The sequence below is a fragment of the Phialemonium atrogriseum genome (genome assembly GCF_030411735.1).
Source record: "Phialemonium atrogriseum strain 8032-3 unplaced genomic scaffold QBC33scaffold_14, whole genome shotgun sequence".
Taxonomy (NCBI): domain Eukaryota; kingdom Fungi; phylum Ascomycota; class Sordariomycetes; order Cephalothecales; family Cephalothecaceae; genus Phialemonium; species Phialemonium atrogriseum.
This window is the reverse complement of record NW_026848151.1, coordinates 161,636-183,174: the sequence shown is the minus strand read 5'-3', so window position 1 is coordinate 183,174 and position 21,539 is coordinate 161,636. Positions and strand designations below refer to the sequence as shown.

General features: G+C 54.0%; 4 protein-coding genes across 4 annotated transcripts; 1 reads left to right on the top strand and 3 right to left on the bottom strand.

The window, feature by feature from the left end:
* Nucleotides 1-122: 122 nt before the first annotated feature.
* On the bottom strand, nt 123-3,469 carry QBC33DRAFT_539938 (heat shock protein 70 family). The gene is made up of 5 exons (XM_060428021.1): nt 3,203-3,469; nt 3,067-3,128; nt 2,946-2,977; nt 918-2,877; nt 123-853 (listed from the first exon to the last, which is right to left on the bottom strand). Exons 1-5 carry the CDS (start codon nt 3,213-3,215, stop codon nt 560-562), a joined length of 2,361 nt encoding a protein of 786 aa, XP_060282928.1. The 5' UTR covers nt 3,216-3,469; the 3' UTR covers nt 123-559.
* An 898-nt stretch (nt 3,470-4,367) lies between these two features.
* On the bottom strand, nt 4,368-7,021 carry QBC33DRAFT_515473 (chitin synthase D; the record flags this gene model as incomplete). Its single annotated transcript, XM_060426094.1, has 3 exons — nt 4,368-6,681; nt 6,740-6,906; nt 6,983-7,021. The coding sequence occupies 3 exons, from the start codon at nt 7,019-7,021 to the stop codon at nt 4,368-4,370; spliced, it is 2,520 nt and encodes an 839-aa protein (XP_060282927.1).
* Nucleotides 7,022-9,338: 2,317 nt separating this feature from the next.
* On the bottom strand, nt 9,339-13,807 carry QBC33DRAFT_472894 (MIF4G domain-containing protein; the record flags this gene model as incomplete). The annotated part of the gene is made up of 7 exons (XM_060425215.1): nt 9,339-10,276; nt 10,333-10,638; nt 10,704-11,146; nt 11,211-11,502; nt 11,566-13,610; nt 13,676-13,720; nt 13,789-13,807. The coding sequence occupies 7 exons, from the start codon at nt 13,805-13,807 to the stop codon at nt 9,806-9,808; spliced, it is 3,621 nt and encodes a 1,206-aa protein (XP_060282926.1). The 3' UTR covers nt 9,339-9,805.
* A 1,478-nt stretch (nt 13,808-15,285) lies between these two features.
* Nucleotides 15,286-21,178, top strand: QBC33DRAFT_452336 (uncharacterized protein; the record flags this gene model as incomplete). The annotated part of the gene is made up of 5 exons (XM_060424642.1): nt 15,286-15,726; nt 15,845-16,454; nt 16,520-16,975; nt 17,391-17,409; nt 17,665-21,178. 5 exons carry the CDS (start codon nt 15,286-15,288, stop codon nt 21,176-21,178), a joined length of 5,040 nt encoding a protein of 1,679 aa, XP_060282925.1.
* Nucleotides 21,179-21,539: the final 361 nt, after the last annotated feature.

Genomic DNA, 21,539 nt, shown 5'->3' with positions numbered 1-21,539 from the left:
ACACTCCTCCACTCAACCTTGATAATAAGAGGAAAAAGAAAGTATCTTGGCGGGTAGCATCTGATGGTTCTTGACGCCGAAAGATCACTGGGAGTCTACTCGGCAGATGCGTACGAGTTGTGTGGGCTTGACGGCACGTCGATCAGTCGAACTTGGAAAATGGTCAAATGACGTTGTGCCCCCTTTACCATATCTATCTATGGAATGTTCCCAAGGGGGAGAGAAAAGCATCCGCCGGTCAACCCTAACTGACTAACTACTGTGTAAGAAGAGTGCGCGCTCTATCTTTGTGTGTGTGTTTCGTGACTTTCTCCGGAAGCTTCCGCATTTAGGCACTTTTTGTGATTCAAATAGACAATTCCCGCTGTTCAAACCAGTAGGCATTTTCCCTTTTATCGTTTGGTGGTATCGCGAAGTCTCCCAACTCCGACTGCACTAGCCAGACGGGGGAGACCCCTGGTCCCACGCTATACCACCCAAATTTGGTTCCAGACCCTGATACCCTCTCTATAGACCTCCCATAAACCTGTCGAGAGGAATGCTATTCTATTCCCATTTTTTACGCGCCATTCGCCTCCTCAACTTCGGCCTTTGGTGCGTCGGCATCCGTCATCTCTTCGTCCTTGGCGCCCTCCTGTGTACCCTTCTCGGCCTCGGCAGCCCTCCGGGACTCCTCCTCGGCGGCCTTCTTGGCGGCCTTCTCGGCCTCGACGCGCGCGAGGACGGCTTGCCGCTCGGCCTCGACCTTCTCAAAGTGGCGCTGCACGATGGGGCCGGCCATGGCACGGAGCTCGTCCATCTTGGCGATGTAGACGCCCTTGGTGGCATCGTCGCCCTCGTCATAGAGCCAGTCCTGAGAGGCATCGTCAGTTCGTCATGTCCCTGATTCGCAAAAGGATGGATTATCCTGCACTCACCTCGCTAGCATCAAGCTTGGCCCGGAGCTTCGTCTTCTCCTCGTCGCTCGCAAACTCGGCGTACTGGTCGTCAAGCTTGTTGCGGAGCTCGTAGATGTATGTCTCGAGCTCGTTCTTCTTCTCCTCGGTATCGGCGACGAGCTTGTCCTCCATGACCATGGCAGCCTCCTTCTCCGAGAGCTCATTCTTCCCAGCCACGTCGAGCGACCGAGTGGCGCTCACGATGGGAAGCTCGCCCTTGCGTACCTGCTTCTTGACCTTTCTAGTCTTCGGCTTGGCAGCCTCTTCTGTCTCCATAGCCTTGGGCGAGGAGTTAAAGGTTAGCACTGACTCGTTTGCTAGAAGGCTGTCAAGGGTAGGGAGGAGTGGTTTCGGGTCGTTGCCGGCATCGAGCTTCCGGCGTTTCTGACCCGATCTCTCGCCGTCTCCGATTGATTCGACGGAAGACGAGGGATTCGAGACGTCGCCTCCCACACCCCTGGTAGATTTACTCACATCCGGGTCTTTCTTGTCGCCGTCCTCCTTCTTCTCCTCATCCTTGATTTCCTCCTCAATCTCCTGATCCTCCACGTAATAACCACTCTCAACATTCAAAACTCCGTGGATGTTCACACGAGCCTTGAGCTTGCAGATCATGAAGTCATCGGGGCCGCCGGTGGCCTTGACACCCTTGACCGAGAATTGGCCGATGAAGGGAGTTGTCTTGCCGGGGAGGTCTTCAGGCTTAGCGTACCGGGCCTCCAGGTTGAAGGCTTGCTTGCGATAGAAGGTAAGGATCTTAGTGGAGGGCAGGACGTTCCCCTTGTTAAAGACGACCAAGCTGGTGTCCTCGTCGGGGATATCGGCATCCTTCTCCCAGGCGAACTCGATAGGGTAGGTGATGATATCCTGGACAGCAAAATCCCGGACCTTGAAGATGGGAGAGAGAATGGCGCAGCTAAACGCACATCCCCTGGCGATAGCCTCGTCCTGGTTGAGGGTGAAAGACAATGGCTTGGAGAAGAAGGCCTGGATGCGCTCCTTGATGGCAGGGACACGGCTGCCGCCACCGACAACCTCGACAATATCCATGTCCTCCCTATTGAGCTTGGCTTCGGCCAGAGCCCGCTCAAGGGTGTCGTCAATCTTGTTGAGGAGGGGCTCCACCATAGCCTCAAACTCTTGCCTTGTGATCATGGCCGAGACATCAATATCGTTCATGAGGGATTCGATATTCAATGGTGCCTGTTGGTTCGCAGACAGGATCTTCTTGGCCTTCTCGGCGGCAGCCCAGACACGGCTCAGTGCCTTGGGGTTGGTGGTGATGTCGATCTTGTACTTGCCGAGGAACTCCTTGGCCAGATGGTCGACCAAAGCCTTATCGAAATTCCGGCCACCCATGTGACGGTCATAAGCAGACCCCTTCACGGCCAACTCGCCCTTCTTGAACTCGACGATGGAGCAGCTGTAGTCGCTGTAGCCAACATCGACAAAGGCAACCCGGCGTGGCGTCTCGTCAGCAGCTGGCAGATCCAACTTGGTGATGCCATAGCCCAAGGCTGCGGCAGTGGTGTCGTTGATCAGACGCAGGAGCTTCAGACCGGCAATCTCGGCGGCATCGATAAGGCTTCGGCGCTGAACGTCGGTGAACCAGGCAGGAACACTCATAACCACGTCAGACACGGGGAGCTTGGTCTCGTTCGAGGCGGTGAGCTTGATCTTGCTCAGAAACATGGCAATGAGCTGTGTGGCTGTGAATTGCTCCTTCTTGCCCTGGTATGACACCTCGGCGCCAACCTGGCCATTGATCTCGACGAGCGCCGCGGAAATATACTGCTGCTCGATCTGGACATCGGGATCCTGGAGGGACCGGCCGGCAAGGCGCTTGAGGGAGCCGACGGTGTTCTTCAGGTTCGAGATCTCTTGTGTCTTGGCGGCCTCACCAAGATATCGGCATTTTGGCCCGAAGCCGACCAGTGACCTGCACAGAGGAGTACGTGTCAGAGATACGCAATACGGGAAAGCGAACTGGAGCGCCGGGCGACTTACGGAGTGGCACGGTTGGAAACCTCATTGGTGATCTATATACCGAAAAGTACGGTCAGCTTGCGCTCTTGCTGCGAACGTGTCGCATCCGACATAGAGCAGATAGACGGAGGGGCACACATACGACGTCGACACCTCGGTTCCGCGCAACGGCGACGACGGTGTTAAGACTTCCGAAATCGATACCTAGGAGGCGGCTACGGGTCAGCCAGTGTTCTTCAGTGGTACGGGAGGCTTCGGCTGGGACGGTTCAAACTTACCCACGACACTCATGTTGGGCGGTAGTGAGGGGCACCTGAATAGTATGTAAACAAGATGTTCTAGATCCAGATGATAGGCGCGGGGCTGTAGCTGGTTTAGGACGCAACACACCTTGTGTAATTGTGGGTATATTGAAAAAGGTCAGGGGAGGAATCTAAGTGGGAAACGGTCAAACGACAGGGAGTCGAAGACGAATTTATGGTTGCGCAAAAGGTAAGATGTTGTGTGATCGGTATCGCAGATTATGGACTTTGTTTCGAAGGAGGAGGGGGGCGGAAAAAAAATCGACGAAAAAATGGTTAGTTACCAGACCTCTGAGTTGGAGGGCGATTTAATTCACCCGTGGGGTCTGCCAAGACATACGTACTTGGAACCACGGAGAAGGTTCTGGTCGTTGGCCGCACAACAACATCCATCTATGTATACATAGCCCCTACCAATTGTTCTTGGCATGGACAGGTTATATCCACTAGAAAGTTATCTGTCGTCTAATCACAATGCCGAGCCATCTGAGAATTGGAGACATCAGATCAAGCTTTTTCTCTTCTTTTTGCCATCGCCTAGGTTGAGGCAAGTGACACTACGTGATAGATACAGATGTATACAGACCAAATCTCTATCTGGGTACTGTCTATTCCCTGGCGTGAATCTATCACCCCACCTTTCTTCCAGGCTTCACCGCCAGCCATTGTCGTGCTGCCCCACCATAAAATGACCAGCCCAGAGCGCCATGCCGAGCCACTGGTGGCCCTATTAGGTGACGTTGGGCGCCTTGGACTGAGATCCTATTGCAAATGCCCAGAATTACATCCCCACCTTGGGATATCTAATGACAAATTGCGCGAGTTGTGGTGTGTGAAAAGGCAACAAGTTTTTGCTACGGCGATGTTGGCCTTAAATAACCAACTCACAGCCAATGCATACAGACATACGCACACCTTGTTTCTAGGGTAGAGGGATTCCATCCACTCTCCCTACGCAAAGGCCCCATCCGTTTCCACGTTGCTTATCCAGCTCGTCGTAAGTTCAGGTACTATGCGATGCCTTCCTATGAGGAAACAGTCTGACACTTGCGCCTTTTGTATGCAAAGCAGTCTGTCTATTCGATATCCAGTGAACCCGTGCTTGTTCTTCTCGAACCCACTTCGTGTCCTGTGCTCTCCATTACTGGGGCCCGCTCCTTCCCGGCCATGGGCCCTGTCCCATTCTTGGGGATGTCTCTCCGCTGTCCGGATCAAGATGTGATGCCTCGATCTCATCTCGCACCTCGTCCACGGTGGATGTCCGTACCCAGCTGGCCCGCCCCAATGGGCTCCTCCCGGTCCTTGCCGATGCGCTGGGCGGAGGCTGAGGGTGCTGAAGACTGGCCCTGGTGGGGTCCTGCGGCAGCCCCTGTGAGTTCTGTTCGGACGACGACGTTCGAGACGTCAGGCTGCCATTGCTGGCAAGTCTCCGATGCGCCGGCCGGCTCGCAGTACTGGCGGCGTTGGGTGGGGAGTCCACCGGATCGGTGAAGCCTGCTCGTTGTAGCTCGGCGTCGGAGAACTCGTAGACTTGGCCAGGTGACGGGCCCTGGAAGAGCCTCGAGTTTGCCATGAACTGGTTTAGTTGGCTAGATTGGGCTAGCTCGTACTTGCGGCGATCTTCCTCGCCCATGATGCTCTCGACGCGGCGCGGCATGTGCACCGAGTAGCTGCCAGTCTGGGCCGAGAAAGTGCTGTCAAACGAGTCGCGGCGATGAGGTCCGTGTCTCTTGCCTCCGTAGGCTGACGAGTCCGCAAGGGCTTCGACAATTGCCATGGAGTCATCTGGGTGCTGGTACCAGCCGCTTGGTGTTCTCTCAGGTGCAGCGAACTTGCCGGCAATTTTGTCGGGTGGCTGTAAAAGACTGCGCGACCTCCCCAGATCTTGAACGATGTCGTTCTTCCTCGCGCGCTTGCCAAAGCCCTTCTCCTTCTTCGCCTCGGCCGCGGGAATGAACGACTCGGGGACGATGTTGAGCTCGTCTCCGGCTTCCTTGGCTTTCTCGATTGCCTCCTGAGCTGTGGTGGTCGAGTCAGCCGTGGCAGCATCCGCGCGTGGGCCACCCCAGGTGCGCTGCCCTGCGGTGAAGATGCCATAGACCATGTAGTACCAATTGAGGAAAGGGTTGAGAATGAACATCATCGGATAAAGCCAGATCTTAAACCGCCTCAGCTTTGCACCGAAGTAGATCATCATCAACCAGTTCAAGCCAAGGGAAATGGCGATGAAGCCGACAGGGAGATCGTTAACCTTCTTCGCCGTACTGATGAGCGCGACCGTCATGATGAAGAAGAGAAGCGCGGTGGTCCGGATGGTGTTTTGCATGAAACGGACCATGATCAGGATTGGGTATCGTTTCCACAGGCGCCAGTCGGTCAGCATGCAGACCTCGTTGGTGATGAAACCGAGGAACCAGCGGCGACGCTGCTTGATCAGGGATCGCACGCTCTGGACGGCTTCCGTCTTGCAAAAGGCCGATGTGCACATCTGGATCTGGTATCGCTTCTTGGCTCCGATCATGAACAGATGGGTCAGCCAGCGGTCCTCTCCTAGATGGGACTTGGCAAAGTCGAACAGGTCTTCGCACTGCTCCGCCTTGTCGGCGAAGTAGTATTTGGCCATCCGGCGGAATGCCGAGAAGCGTAGCATTGTCAAGGCCCCAGGGAGACAGGTGACAGCGCCGCAGCCAGACTCGACTGTTCGCTCGAAAAGCTGGCCGTGGACGTACTCCATATCCTGCAGAAGGGTGATAATGCTATGCTTCCGTGTTGTCGACGTGATAACCCCTGTCATTGCCAGCATATCGCGGCGGTTCCCGGGGCTCAGCTCCATGTCGTATACGAAATTTTGGAGGCACACTCGATCCAGAATACAGTCGGAATCAATGAAGAGGATGAACAGGTTGTCGTTCCTCTTGAGATATTCGTGGTAGACTTTGTCGATCAGCTTGAAGGTGGCCTTCTGGCAGTGCCGCTTTCCGCCGTGGGGGAATCGGGAGATGGTGACCCTCGCCGCCTTGTACGTGACGTCGATGCTCTTAGGATACGACTCCAGTGTCAAAGGGACGCCGAGTTTCTCGATGGTTTTGAGATATAGCTCGTCCTCTTGGTCGCCGTCGAAGGAAAGGAAGACGTGGATGCAAGATGGCGGATAATCGCAATCGACGACCGAGTTCATCGCCGTGATGAGGATTTCCGGCTCTTCCTTATAGCATGGCATGACGATGACGACTTTCGGGGCCGAAGTCTCGTCGAGAACCTGCTTTATCCTTTTCGTTCTCCCCAGCTGGTGCGTTACGATCTGGTAGACGCAGAAGAGCCAGGGAATGGTCAGCAGCCCTGCGAAGCTCCAGAAGGCAAACCATTGGAGGATGGCGACCATGGAAGTGGGCCAGTACTTGACGATCGTGCTTGGAAGTGGTAGGGTGACGAGCATGATGGGCAGGAATATGCATCTTGAATACATTCTTTTAGCTGGCCGAACGACCCAACGAATGGGTGAAGGGGCTTTACCTTAGCAAGATGAATGCAATCGCAACCACTACAGCCAGTACCCTGACAGTCCAGTGTTCAGCCTTCCAAAAGACTTTCCACAGGCAGTACGTAAACGCTGCTATCCACAAGAACCATTCGAGCAAGGCCGCTATCATGACCAGCCCAACGATGGCCGTGTATACAATCTAGAGTGCATAGCAAGTCAGCCTCGACTACCTAGGCTAGCTTGGGTGGGTGTATGGGGCGAGCGTGGGCACGTACATCCTTGACCGGCCATGTTTCGGTGATATCGTCCGCCATTTTGAGACGACGGCGACAGCAGATTGATACCTACCACCCAGGCGTGTAGGACATGGGCAATCAAGGCGGGAGCGACTAGATAAGGCTCTCCAGAACGAATACTCAACCTCCAGAGGTGGGCCAAAGCCCGGCTCAGCCACCGGAGAGCTCTTCCAGTCTGCCAACGTACGGTGAGTGGCCGATGGGCAAGTGCAGGTACGCGGGCGCAGGGTACACGGCTGCTTGCAGGACCGGTAACAGGCAAGGCAGGAACCCCCCTCGACAAGCCAGGGGAGGAGGTGGCCTTCGTATAAGAATTGCGGTCGGGATTATTCGCTCGTGATTTATTTAAAGAATGACGCGGTCCGCCCCGAGCATCCAGGGGAGAGAGACATCGGACCTCCTTGCATTCGTCCTCGATGCAGTGGAATGTCGAACCGGGGAGGACAAAGACGATGCCAATGCAGAAGATTGGCAGGTGAGGTAAGGAAAAAGGGAAAGGGAGTGGAGGACGAGTGACATGCAGACAATACGTCGGCGGCCAGGGGGGAACGACAATATCTGTAAATGAAGCTACTTTAGCCGGGGGGCGATGGCAAATCCAATCTAGAGGAGTCTTACCGGCTCGACGGTTAACGTCAGATGATACCGGGCAAAAAGAACATCCATAAACAAATATCAGTACGTCGATCTTTTCTGCGGGCTGGAGAACTTGTACAGCGCCAGAATGAAACAGATTGAGCGATGGGCAAGTAGTAGTAGGTATTCAGTATCCGGGATGCAAACGGACCTGATAACAAATAACGTCTCATCATGAGAAATAGAAACGAGCATTTACTATGCTTCGGTGACGTGACGAAGGCGTGGGGCTATTCAAACAAGGTATGGCCCGTTTACACAGGCGAGGCATAAAATAAAAGAGACAGGTGCCGCAAGTGATCACTTGCTAGATGTGGAGTTCAGCAAAGCGGGTTGGAAGAGTTTGGCAACTAACGAAGTGAAAGAAAAGGCGGCGAGTGTTGATATACAGTAACCCGCGATCCTTCTTGGAGCAGGTATTCAACAGGAGAGCCCAGGATACCCTACGCAAACGAGGACGCAGGAAGAATTGGATGTTCAAACCGGGATCGACCAGCGGCCGCTTGAGTACCAGCATCGCCGTGTAAGTGGTGCTCTCAGTGCCTCACCAAACCCATATTCAATTCAATGACTTCCATGGATGTTGAATAGGGGTCTTCACCAGTATCTCGCTGTCGACTTGGTTGTTTCCAAAAAGACAACACGTCGTCACTATAAGGGTCCGGCGATTCGATGCCACTAAGCAGTCCGAGTAGAGCTCGCCCACGTTGATTCCGTGGTCAAATTTGCCTAATTTATAAGTTCGGGTTGATGTTGAACCGCGGAAAGAACCAACGACGCAGCCCAGTCCGCACGGACGCCAATAAGGCGCGCTAAAACCAGGTACCCGAACCCCAGACAGAAGCCGATGCAACCCCTACGGCAGTACGGCACCTTCTGATCCACCACAACCACCGCCAACGATCGGCTTATAGTCATCAGTATATGCCATGTTCTGGAAGACCTTACATCAGACGCCGCAACTTATATAGGTCCGAATACCCCAGTACTGTGAACAACGTGCTTCGTGCATAGGACGGGAGTCTCTCACTTCTCCAAACCCACTTTTCTCTGAATCATAATTATAGTGCTTCATTTTTGCGACGCACTTGGGACCTATCAACAATTCGCTACCTCCAACTTCCTGCCGCTGGATGGCCTGTAGGGATCTGCAAATGGTGGGGGTGGGAGGGAGGAAGGAGTGGAAAAGGAAGGGAGCCCCTTTACGCTTTGACTTTTGTGTTGATATTGTAAAGAGCTTGACATCATCGCAAATGTCTGTACAGGAAACATTTTCAAAGTCTTAGTGGCTGGGACTGCCAAGAGATTGAGAGGGAGAGGGAGAGAAACAAGGCAGCTGCAGCTTCGAGAACGGCCAATTAGCAAAAGCAATGTTTTTCTGTATACCCCATTGTCCCGCGCGCCCTCTCCCCAGGGGCCCCCCACCCCGCCGGCAATACGAAGAGTGGTAGCAAAGATCAGGCGAACTGTCTCCTAAGAGGCTGCTCCACAAGTCCCTGGTCGGGGCCGATAGTGGTCGAGGCTCAGGCAGGCGGCAGCGCCGGTGTGCTCGTATTCTACAATCCACGGGTTGAAAGCTGGGCTACCAGTCCAATATAGCCGGCGCTGACGCACTTCACCCCTCCGCGCGTCCTGTCAAAGAATCCTTTCTCTTCCCCCCCTGCGTACCGCATTCTGTTCATTTCGCTTCCCGTTGCGCGGATGTGCTAGCAAAACCGTCCCAACTATCCCTGCCGGGCACTCGACCGAGCCGCTCGATTCCTTCTGGGAGTCGGGCTGGAATGCCGCCTAGTGTAACAGCCGTTGCTGCTCACTGGAAGACCCATTCCCGGTCTCGGTAACGAGCAGGCGAATGGCGGCTCTGTCAATCCAACTGCTATCCCGGCCTTGGGGCCTCGCTCGATAACTGGATGGCGACTGATAAGTGAGCGGCAAGACATGCAGGCGATCGTCGTGATCGTTGCTCATGCCGGAAGACCGATCTCATAGCTCGGGTATGCCGTGGTCAAGTCCTGTGATGGTGCCAGTTGAGGGGCCAGCGTCAGCCATGTTTGGGCAAAAAAAGTAAAAACGAACGCGGGTCAAGCCTTTCTCGATCAGAACGCTCCGCTGTCCTAGTGGCCCTGTTGATGCCAAGAGCCCGAAGGAGAGAGCATGCGACGGCTGCTAGTCATGCTCTTTCCCACCTGCTTTGCTTTCAGGTCGGATCTCAAGGGGTCCTCCAGTCTCCCGGCAGGACCGTCCTCGACCACGTCTAGCACTAGTACAAGGACCCGGTTCTGCGACATGCTCGCTTGGCTTGTCTTCGTCCCTGAGGGGTTTGTCATACCAGTCGACATCACTGAGTTGAAGTTTGCGGACACGCTGCCCGCCACGCTCTTTGCCCGTCTTATTATCGGGGCGCGGGTGATGGTAGGAAGGAGGCGTTCTGTCGTGACCTGGGCGGGATACAGTGTGAATATTAATACGAGGGGCAAGGGGTGCAAAGTTCGCTTCACCATCTTGATCTTCGTTTTCCCGAAGATCATAGTTGAGCACTAGGTTTTTGATCCGCTGCTGCTCTTCCTTCTCTGCCTGCTGCTGGTGCTTCATCGCAATGGCGAAGTTGGAGTCAGATGGCAACTCGACAGTTCGTGCCTGCGAAGTCCCGTTAGCCCGCAGAATGGCACAATATTAGCGAGATCGATACGCACCTGTTGGCGATTCCCCTTCTTGGTAAGAAGCGAGAAGGCCATTGTGCCACTCATGCCATCCGTGGTGCTTTCCCCAGCCTCGTTTGACGTTGACGGCTCGCGGATTTTCGTCCTCAGGGGCAGAGGGAGGTCGAATTGCTGCTTCCGGTCGAATTTCCGCGACTCTAGGCTTTCAGCTATCATTTTTGCATACTCACGCTCAAATTCCGCTTCGTCCTCGGGGTCGACTTCTTCCTCCTGCCTAGTGACGACGATAGCCTCATCTTCGGATTCGCTGTCGCGGGTAGATTGGTTATGCTCGAGATCCTGTCCGATCCGCACTCGTTAGTTTCTGCCGCCGCGTGTTAAGACGAAATTTGGTCGGGACATACCTCGCCATCTGCGTCCTCGGACCCCGATTCTTCATCGTCGTCCGGCTCTACAAGGGCCAGTTCGTCCGCGTTTTCGTCATCTGAGGATCCGCCGCTGGACCCGTCGTCTAGATCTCCCAACTTGTCAATCCCAGAGGACTTCTGATCCTGTGCGACAGCCAGTTGGAATGCCTTGGATGCCTCTTCGAAGTTCGAGGCGAGCTTCCACTGAGGCCTAGTGAGTGCAAAGATGTCCTGAACGATGAACTCGATATCCATTGGGAGGGGGTTCTTGGTATGGATGTAGTACTGGAAGAATGAGAGGAAGTAGTCGAGCTTCTTTCCAGCAGCGCCGCGATTGAAATACATCCCGCATGTTTCCAGGATAGTCGAGATCAAGCGGATACGGAAGTAATCATCCGGCAGATCGAATGGGTTGATGCGAGCCGGGGTTGGGGGTCCTCCTGGTATTGGTTGTTAGTCTGCTAGTGCGCCCCTGCGTGGGATGGGAGGGCATCTATCACATACCCCAGCCAAACGTCATGACCTTGTACATCGTCTCAAAGACGACGGGATGTTCCAGCATGCGATAGTTATAGAGCTCTCCCAGGTATTTGACCTCGGCGATCCGCCTCTGGTTGAACTTGAAATCGTTCTGCTCGAGCCCGAAGCAAATGGACTCGATCAGTGTATCGATGACACCAACGACGAACTCGCTATGGTACCGATACAATGCGCTGAGGAGAATGCCAAGGAGATGGACATTGCCATATTTGACCTTCCCCGGCTTGGAGAAGACCTTGTGAAGAATATCAACCACCTGTGGTCGGGTTAGTGCTGGGTCCATTGGTTTTTTGTCCTCGAGGAATTGGTCACTACATACCTCTCTCTCTTCCCAGTGAAGCCGGCGTATCTGCTTTAGAATCTTGCTGTAGTTACGCTTGGTAAGATCGGCATATATCAGCTTGCCGATGAAGAGCTCCATAGGCGTCCTTTCTTTCTGCTGAATCGCTGGCCGTTCCGGTGGATCAACGTAGTAGACGGCATTCTCGATAAGCATTCGCTCGGACTGGCCTATGTGCTGGACGGACTTCTTGCGCTGCAGGGTCTCGAGGAACGATGCCATGCGTGGCGAGGTCTCTGGGTTGCGCAGCAAGTAGCGGCCGCAGTTCTCCAACAGGTTGCAGATGATCTCGATGTTCATCCGGGAGAAGTCGTCGAGGCTGACTTTCAGGCAGTGGAAGACGACGTGTTCTGGGACGATGCCAAACTTGGTCAACTCGGCAAGATATCGGATGTTGCTGAGCCGAACCTGGCCAAGAAAGTCCTTCTCCTTGCGCCTTTGCAGGCTGCGGAACTCAGCGTCGAGATAATCAACGAGACCCTTTGGGATGTCTGGCATGTACTTGCCGAGGGTCGCAACCAATCTTGACCAGCAAGGAAGAAGATCGCTGCGGCCTTTTGGGACTTCGGTCAACGCCTTCACAAGCCTATTTCGGGAAGCTTTGGAGTTAAGGAAGCAGAAATCGATGGCCGTCTGGTCGATGATGTCCTTGTTGGTCAAGTCTGGGAGCCGAAGGAGGAGAGCATCGACCTGGGCCCCAATAGTCTTGTTGGCAATAGCTGTCGATTGGTCATCAGATGACGCCTCTGTAGACTTGGGTGCTTCAGCGGTGTCGGCGGGATCAGTTTTCTTGCCCACTTGCTCATCGGCTTCTGGCTTCTTTTTCTTGGCCTCCTCGAGAAGTATGCCAGGAACCTTTCCCTTGAGGTCAACAAGATTTTCGTAGAAGCGGCGCTCTTCTTCATCGGCCCACATCCCAGCACCATCTCCTTGACCGCGTAGGTACTCCCCGGCCCTTACGATGCCGATGGAACCGTTTGCAGCGTTGGAGGGGTCATCGGTGTCCTTGAGATCAGGCATCTCGGCTCCGATGGCGTCCGCAATGACGTGGGCATTGGCGACTAAACGTTCTTGGGCCTTGACTTGCTTCTCGAAATTGGCCTGCCGGTCTTCGAAGACCTCTCCGGACTTCACATATGCCTCGGCATTCCTACGGGACTGGTTGAAGATCGCTTTCTGGTCGCGGGTGAGGTGGGCTTTGACATCCTCGAAGTATCGCTTGAGAATATTCTTGAAACGCTCCTGCAGCTCGGGAGTGGTAAACGGCGGATCGTCAACCGATGTAGAGGTGTCGTCCTCCCGGCCTTCCTCTGGGCCGTTGTCAAGCTTCGTCATGCCATCTTCTTCGACCGTTTTGCGACCATCAGAACCAGCTGCCTTGACACCCAAGATGTCCCAACTAAAGGTTTTCACAAAAACCACCAGCAAAGGAAGATTCGCGTGCTCTCTGTCATGGCCAAGCAGATCCTTCAACACCTCCAACGGGAACGGCTCGGCCCCACCTCCTTTTGCTGAGGTACTGCGGAGCTTAAGTTCTGATACCTTGCCAGCTGCACCTTTGGTGGCGTCGTCGGGACGGGAAACATCGTCAAGTGTTCGAAGGACCCCAACAAGCCATAGCTCGGTGACGACGCGTAGAAGGATCCGTTGGCGAACCAGACGATCTTTTTCCTCCTTCTCGCGGGCTTCGGATGCAAGAGACTTCAGAAAGCTCTTGTCGGGAGTGGCCATGCCCTTCCCAAGCAGCCATCCCAGATATTCGGTAAACTCCCCCGGGCCAAATCTCTGGTGCAACGCACTGACAATCTCCACGCCGGCCTCGACCTCTCCTGGTGATTTGAGCCTGCAGAGGCCTTCATAGCACGCCGCAATTATCTCAGAGAGGTATTTATGCAGGCTGACGGTACGGATCTCCTGGAGGAATGTGTTGAGGGTCGCGGCAGAGATTGCAGTGCGCAAACGCTTGATAAAGGCCGTGTTTTTCTTCAGGGTTGCGTCGAGAGACTTGCTGACGGGAAACAGGTCTAGGAAAATGTTAGGCGCCTGACTAATAGAGGGAGACGATTGCCAATCGTATGCCCATATTCACCTTTCTCGCCATCCCAAGCGCACTCGTTCTTTTCTCGCAACTCGCCTGCAATTGGGGATCAGATACAGACTAATAAGACTAGACGTCGAAGTGGGGGGCAAGATATGACTGACGTCTCCTGGCGCGATCCATGGTAGACCGGAGAGGGGCGGAACAGTTTCTTTCGCTAGAGTCGTGCTGGCTGTGCCGCTACATTCGTTGAATCGATATGCTATGGGACGGAGGGTTCAAGGCATCGAAAGCGGCAAAACCCATCAGCGAGAGTCGGCATCGGTGACGAGAGGGTGCGGAGCCAACAACCGGCAAACAGGAATGAGTGAGTCACTGCTTATACTGAAGGATTGGTGGCAGGAGTGAAGACTGTGGTTTGGCGAAAAGAAAGAAGAGCTTCAGCTCGACGGAAACTTAGGGGTGATGGCAAGAAAAGTATCGACTCCAATGTTGCTCTCAAAGCTTACCTCCAATACTTTGCGCCATTGGCCCAATTAGCGCGGCAATATCACGCCGGGGTCGGTAACAAATCGGAATAACTTTTGGGCGGCATGGCGGGGTCCCATTGGGACCTGAATGGGCTCCCCTCATCAGCCAAGGGTCTTTATCATGTTCTTCAAATAATAGGCGGCGACGTGAGCCAAACATACTGAGGGGTCCTTCAATCGCTAGCGGTAGGTACCTACCAACAGTAGATACACACCTAGGTACCCCGGGCAGATTTCGCAAGCCTTTAATTTGGTGTTGTATGTTGTGACACGATGGCAACACACGCTGCTCTGGTCGCCGCCTTGTCCTCCGTTTCTTATCTATTGACACCTTACATAGTTGCTACATATGACTGACTGCTTGTGCAGTACAGCACTTTAGCCTTCAAGTATTAACAGAAACATATTTTGATAAGCCATGTACGAGGAGTTGGGAAAGCAGTCTGTGTTTACCTACTCAATTAAATATAATAACTGAAACAGCGTATCTGTTGTAGTCTACGTATGTACATATTTGGATGTTTCCGCACAGCTACTTTCGTTCTTAGCTGGTAATGTAGTGCCCGATTTCCCTTTTACTATGTGTACTTGGTTGCTGGAGAATTAGGAGCATATGTGCGAACTTCTACGGATACATACATACACATACCTACCTATCTGAGTAGGTTCACACCAAGATACTTGGGCAGCTATTCTAACTTTTCGGGGAGGAAATTCTGAGTCTCAGGTCAAGTCTAACTGCCAAAATTTCGAGTTTAGGCTGAGCAGGATAGTCAACTGGTGGCAGTTGTTGCCTGTTGTGCGGCCGTGCCTGTCCATGCTCGTCATCTTCCTGGTTCCCCACTCGGCTTTCAATTGGCCACCGCCAATTTCCACCACCCACTGATCTACCTACCACCCACTGCCTTACCTGAATCTGGCACCGCATCCGCGACCCAAAGAAAGTGGTCAGCATCTGGCCTTCTTCGCTGACCCCACCCAAGTTCGCTCTTCGATATATCTTTCTTTGTCAGGCATCGCAGAATAAAATCACCTCGCCCGGTCTCTCCCCGATCACCTGCTTTCCTTCATCCTCGCACGACACCATCGACTTTGCTGTTGAGACGCGCCTCCGAGATATACTCTGGCATTATGGCGGACGATTCACAGAACGCGAGCGAAACCTCAGATCACGTCGAGGCCATAGCCGCCAAGGAAGATGCCGAAACTACTGCTGCACGAAGGGAGCTCAAGCAAACCTCCATTTCCGAGAAAGGAGGGCACATAGAAGACGAGGAAGCGACCTCGGACGACGAGGGCGGGGGGGACAACAGGTCGCCTGAGAGGGCCCAAACCCCCGAGCTGGAGATGCGCGATGTGGACGGCGACAAACTGAGGGAGCAGATATCGTCCCCGAAAAAGAAGCGAGCCCACGACCAGCTTGACGAGCCTAAGGATTCCGATGATAGCACTGCTGCCGAGCACGGAGCTGCGAAACTCGGCAACGGCAGGGTGACACTCAGCGGGGCAGATCGGTCGGAGCCCGTTAAGAAGAGAGCCCGCGATAAGCATGCTAGAGAGTCTGGGAAGGATGTGGAGGATGAGGTGAGGACTCTTCTTCCCAAATCAGGTTGACCCCTCGCGCGCACGCATATGCTTACAGCTCCAGGCCTCGTCATCTACCACCATCTCCGCCAGGTCGAGCTTAGAGAAACCTTCTCTCACAGAAAATACCAAAACGGAGACATCAAAGGCCCAAGCAGATGAAAAGCCACCACCGTCAGCCTCTGCTTTCGCCCAGTCGGGATTTGCCAAGCTCGCATCATCCTCTGCCTCACCTTTCGGGTTCTTGGGATCCTCTGGGAAGCCAAGCGTATTCGGCTCCGGCTCGACGGCATCCCCATCACCGTTTGCTGCAGTTGGGACTGCAAAATCTGGGACTGCGACTGCGGCACCGAAGTTTGGTTTCGGGGGTGGGCTGGCGACTGGGCCGGCATCTCCCTTTTCAGGATCTAATGGGCAGTCCACCGGGTTTGGTGGCGCTTTGGGTGGTACATTGGGTAGCGGCTCATTTGGGAGTGTCCTTTCCGGTCCACGATTGGCCACCTTTGCCAAGCCAGGCGAGGCGTTTAAGAGCGACAAGCCTGCCAAGCCGTTTGGTGCACCAGAAAGCGACGCCGAGGATGGGAGTGGTGATGATGAGGACGACGAGAAAGGGAGTGCCGGCGAAGAAAGCTCCGAGAACGAAGAGGAGAAAGAAAAGGACAAGGACGATGCAAAGCCGTCCTCCGAAGACAAGAAGAAGCCGAAGTTGCAGAAGGGTAAGAATCATAATCTTTTTCCTTTCTCCTTTCCATGCCCCGTATTTCGGACTAATATCTTATAGTTGTCATCGATGACGGCGAGGCTGGCGAAGTAACACTCTTGCAAGTCCGTGCAAAGATGTTCCAGATGGAGAAGGGCATCGGCTGGAAAGAGCGTGGAGGTGGCATGCTCAAGGTCAATGTCCCCGAGTCAACAATCGATTTTGATGACTTCGGAAATCCGAAACCGGAGTCTTTTGATGCTTCGGTCCTGGAGGACGATGATGCTGAAGACGAGGGTAAGGGCCGCAAGAATGTTCGGCTCATCATGCGACAAGATCACACGCTCCGTGTGATTCTGAACACGCCCATCCTGCCAGCAATGGACTTCAACCTGTCTAAGAAGCTGAAGTCCTCACTGATTCTCTTCACGGCGTTTGATGGCAATGAGGCGAAGCAGGTTCAGATGAAGGTGGGTCCACCATTTACTGACCCTTCAGGCCTCTCCCCCCTGCTAACCTGGCACCCAGATGAGCGAGGTGAATGCTACTGCCTTCACCAGCCTGATGCAGGCTATCCAGAGACAACTACGAGATGTCTAGGATAAATGTCGAACCTTTCAGCCTGGCCATGTCCACTGAGATCGCCACACATAGAGCGCAATGATGTAACCCCCCAACGTTTACTCTATTTCTCACTCCTAGAAAAGGCAGGGGGGAGTATATTAGCACGCCTTCTACCCAATACGGAGGAGAGAAGACATTCTATAATCAGGGTGTTCCCGGGGAATGACTGGATTCCTAAGGATTAAATGACTACCTAGGTGACTGTTATGTGGGCTATGAAGCACTTATGTATATACATACGGCGGGTGACCTGCCGAGTACTACCCCCTTTCCGATCCCGAGGTCAAAAGCATCGGGAATTTAGACGGGTGCGGGGCTATCTGATAAGGTATCTCGGATTCTCTGGAGTTGGCACATGCCGCGGGGGGGGGGGGGGAAGACAGTTAATTTGCAAGGCCAACACTCTTAGGTTAATTGAATAGGTAGGTAGCTACCTAGACCTTGGTTAGATATGCCAGCTGGTTCTGGAAGAACGAGCGAAAAGAGGGGGGGGATGCCACGTGATACCCTGACATTTTCGTGTCAATCCACAGCCAATTGGCACCTGATATCCGCGTCACGCCCACAACCTCAACCCATTATGTCGCTCCTTATATGTTGAGCACCAGCACGATGCCCGGGTCTGCGAAGGATGCCACTGCTTTTGTGGGGCATTTGGGAAAGGGAAAGCGCAAGCGGGATGCAACACTTGTCGACCGAGTCCCTCTCCCTGAGACACCGGAGCAGAGTTCGACCGATGCTAGCTCTGCGCCAGACAATCTTCAAAACGATAAGCCCGGATCCTTTCGAGGAGCCGTAGCAAGTAAAGGGAAGTCATCTAGGGTCGATAGAGAAGAAACTGCCGCAGAAACTGTCGAATGCCTCGTCGAGTGGCCAGAATGGTTCAAGGCTCTTGATAAGACTCACAGAGCACTGAACTTGGTGTTCACCTTTTGCAGCACGCGAAAGCACCTAGCTACCACTTTTGACACTATAAGATCAGCTGTCGAGGCCCACACGAAGCGGAAACTCCTTATCGAGGATGTGGCAGCTGTCGTTGCTCTCCGTCCGGACGGCATCAAGTTTGCATATGTGGATGAGCTCATGCTTCAGATCGACATCAAGGGAGCGGAGAAGGATGATACGTTCAAAACAGGGAAGGTTAGAGGCAAGCGCTCACAGGCGTTTGCGCCAGATGCCTCCGTAGGTGGCTTGACGGGGTTGGAAGGGCTCGGCACCACCCCCACGGACGAGGCTGTGAGCGGCCAAGACGTGCTCTATTTCGAGTTCGTCGGCGAAGACCTTAAACGTCAGGTCCAGAACAAAAAGACGGGCGAACCAACCGATCCCACGCGAAAACTTAGGGAAGAGAAGCTAAAGATGCCGGTCTTCAGCCAGAAGCAGATGACCACCCTCATAGAGAAGCGAAACATCAAGTTCACCCACGCCATGAATCAGTTTCTCAACAAATGTGTGGCGGAGAATCTCGATCCAGAGATTGCCCTGAGGAGCGAGGCAGAGGCCTACATTCCTCACCCCTTAACTCATCGGGAAGCGTCGCCAACACGAGGTCTCAACACACTTCCAGAAAGCATCCCGAAGGAGCGGAAGAGCATCCCCGACATAGTCCAAGAGCTAAAGGACAGTCCTTGGTATACGGGCCAAATTGTGCCGGATGGGCACCGTGTTTTTGACGCACAAGAACCAGTCTACGGCGATTTGAATTTCCTGCTCAGTCAGGATTTAGTCAATGCTTTATACAATGCCAAGGGGATAACGCAGTTCTTTGCCCACCAGGCAAAAGCGATCAACCACCTACAAGAGGGACATAATGTTGTGGTGGCGACCTCGACAAGCTCTGGCAAATCCTTGATCTATCAGCTTCCCGTCTTGCACGCCCTTGAAAGAGACCACCACTCCCGGGCGATGTACATATTTCCGACCAAAGCCCTGGCGCAAGATCAGAAGCGGAGCTTAAAGGAGATGTTGGGCTATATACCCGGCCTGGAGGAGATGCTGGTCGAGACTTTCGACGGCGATACCCCGATGGGGGAGAGAAACAATATCCGCGACGAAGCACGCGTCATCTTTACCAACCCCGACATGTTACACATCACCGTCCTTCCACAGGAGGAGAGATGGAGGACTTTTTTGAAGAACCTAAAGTATGTCGTCGTCGACGAGTTACATTACTACAACGGGCTGATGGGGTCCCACATGGCCTTCATCATGAGGAGACTAAGGCGCATCTGCGCCGCTGTTGGCAACCGGAGCGTCAAGTTCATCTCGTGCTCGGCCACGGTAGCAAACCCCGAGGAGCACTTCAAAACCATCTTCGGGATCGACGACGTGCGGTTGGTTGATTTCGACGGGTCTCCGTCTGGTCGTAAGGAGTTCCTGTGTTGGAATACGCCCTTCAAGGACCCCGCAGACCCGTCAAGCGGGCGCGGAAATTCAATTTTCGAGTGCTCGCGGCTGTTTTGTCAGCTTATCTTGCGCGGCGTTCGTGTCATTGCCTTCTGCCGAATTCGCAAGCAATGCGAGAAGTTGCTTGGAGCGGTGAAGCAGGAGCTGGAGGATCTTGGCCGAGCCGAGTGTGTTGCCCGAGTCATGGGTTATCGCGGAGGCTACACCGCCCAGGACCGGCGGAGAATCGAGAGCGAGATGTTTGAAGGAAAACTCATGGGCATTATTGCCACGACTGCATTGGAGCTTGGCGTCGACATAGGCACGTTGGACTGCGTTTTGACTTGGGGGTTCCCATACACGATCTCCAATCTCAGGCAACAGAGTGGAAGAGCTGGCCGGCGAAACAAGGACTCGCTATCCATATTAGTAGGCGACTGCTTCCCGACGGACCAACATTACATGCAGAATCCCGACGAGCTCTTCACCAAGCCGAACTGCGAGATTCAGGTGAACCTCGAGAACATGCTCGTCAGAGAGGGCCATATTCAGTGTGCGGCATATGAGATGCCCATACGCCCGGCTGAAGACGCTCAGTATTTCGGCGAGGACTTGGCCCAGATATGCGAAGAGCGCCTGCTTGGGGACGGTCTAGGCTTCTTCCATTGCCATGATAGATTCCGGCCGCTCCCATCAAAGTTTGTCTCCATCAGAGATAAGGAGGAGGAGCACTTTGCCATCATCGATACCACTCACGGGAGGAATGTCGTTCTTGAGGAGCTCGAAGCTTCACGAGCGACTTTTACTATATACGACGGGGCCATCTTCCTCCATCAAGGACTTACATACTTGGTCAAAGACTTCAACCCGGATAAGCGAATGGCAAGGGTGGAAAAGGTCAAGGTGGACTGGACTACCGAACAACGGGATTATACCGACATCGACCCCGTAGAGACAGAGGCTATCAAGCGCATCCCTGGCTCACTGGTTCGGGCGTATCACGGTGCAATCAAGATCACGCAGGTTGTCTTTGGCTACTTCAAAATCGACAAGAAGAACCGTATCCTCGACGCCGTCCAGGTCGATAACCCGCCCGTCACTAGGTACAGCAAGGGCATGTGGCTCGACATCCCCCGACAGGCGCTTGATATCCTCGTGGCGCGCCGCTTAAACGTGGCCGGTTCGATCCATGCGGCAGAGCACGCTATTATGAGCCTCATACCAAACTTCGTCATCAGCATGCCTGGCGATGTGCGGACAGAGTGTAAGAACAGCCTCAAAGAGTTTGCCAAGAAGGAGACGCAGAGGAAACGGCCGGCCCGTCTGACGTTCTACGACGCGAAGGGCGGCGCGGGCGGGTCGGGCATCAACACCAAGGCGTTCGAATTTATCGACTTGCTCCTAAAGCAGGCCCTCGCCAGAGTGGTAGCCTGTCGCTGCGGCCAGGGGTGCATCGAATGTGTATGCTCGGAACTGTGCAAGGAGGCAAACGAGGTCATGAGCAAGGCCGGGAGCGAGGTGATTCTAAAGAGCCTCCTAAACGTTGGCATCGACGTCGATGCCCTGCCGATGGGCCCCGAGGAGTTCAGTCCTGCTGGAGTCCAGACGATCGTGCTGGCTAAACCTGTGCCGCCGAGGGATCGGACGGCTTTGCAGGTGGCGGGCATAAAGGAAGAAGACGACGACGATGAAGCGATAATACTCGACCAAGTCGCCGAGGAAGGGACATGAACTACCTAGGCCGTAGATCACAGAATCAAGCAAGCATGCAGCTTTGCCTTTTGCACTGCTATGATCTTGAAACGGATTTGCGCTATCATCGCCGCTAAATACGGGAATGAGCGAGTCTTGCTTGGCAGTCGAGACAAGCTTTGGCCCAGCGCATACCCGCAACATGCTTCGTTTGTACGTGTTGCACTTCTTGGATACGCTTATTCAATTGCCAACAAGAAAGCGATTATTCTAACCTCGAGATCTAAATGTTGACCGACACGGAATGCAGATGGGGGGTGATAGGGCGAGGCGGAATAAAAGAAAAGAGAAAGGGGAGAAAACAGAAGGAGAGACGAACTAGGAAAAGACATGGATGGGG

What these genes read in the sequence shown, in the direction of transcription:
- QBC33DRAFT_539938 (XM_060428021.1), bottom strand. An exon ending in GGAACCGAGGTGTCGACGTC is followed by an intron (nt 2,978 to 3,066) that starts GTATGTGTGCCC and finishes TTCGGTATATAG; the next exon opens with ATCACCAATGAGGTTTCCAA. An exon ending in CCAAGCTTGATGCTAGCGAG is followed by an intron (nt 854 to 917) that starts GTGAGTGCAGGA and finishes GATGCCTCTCAG; the next exon opens with GACTGGCTCTATGACGAGGG.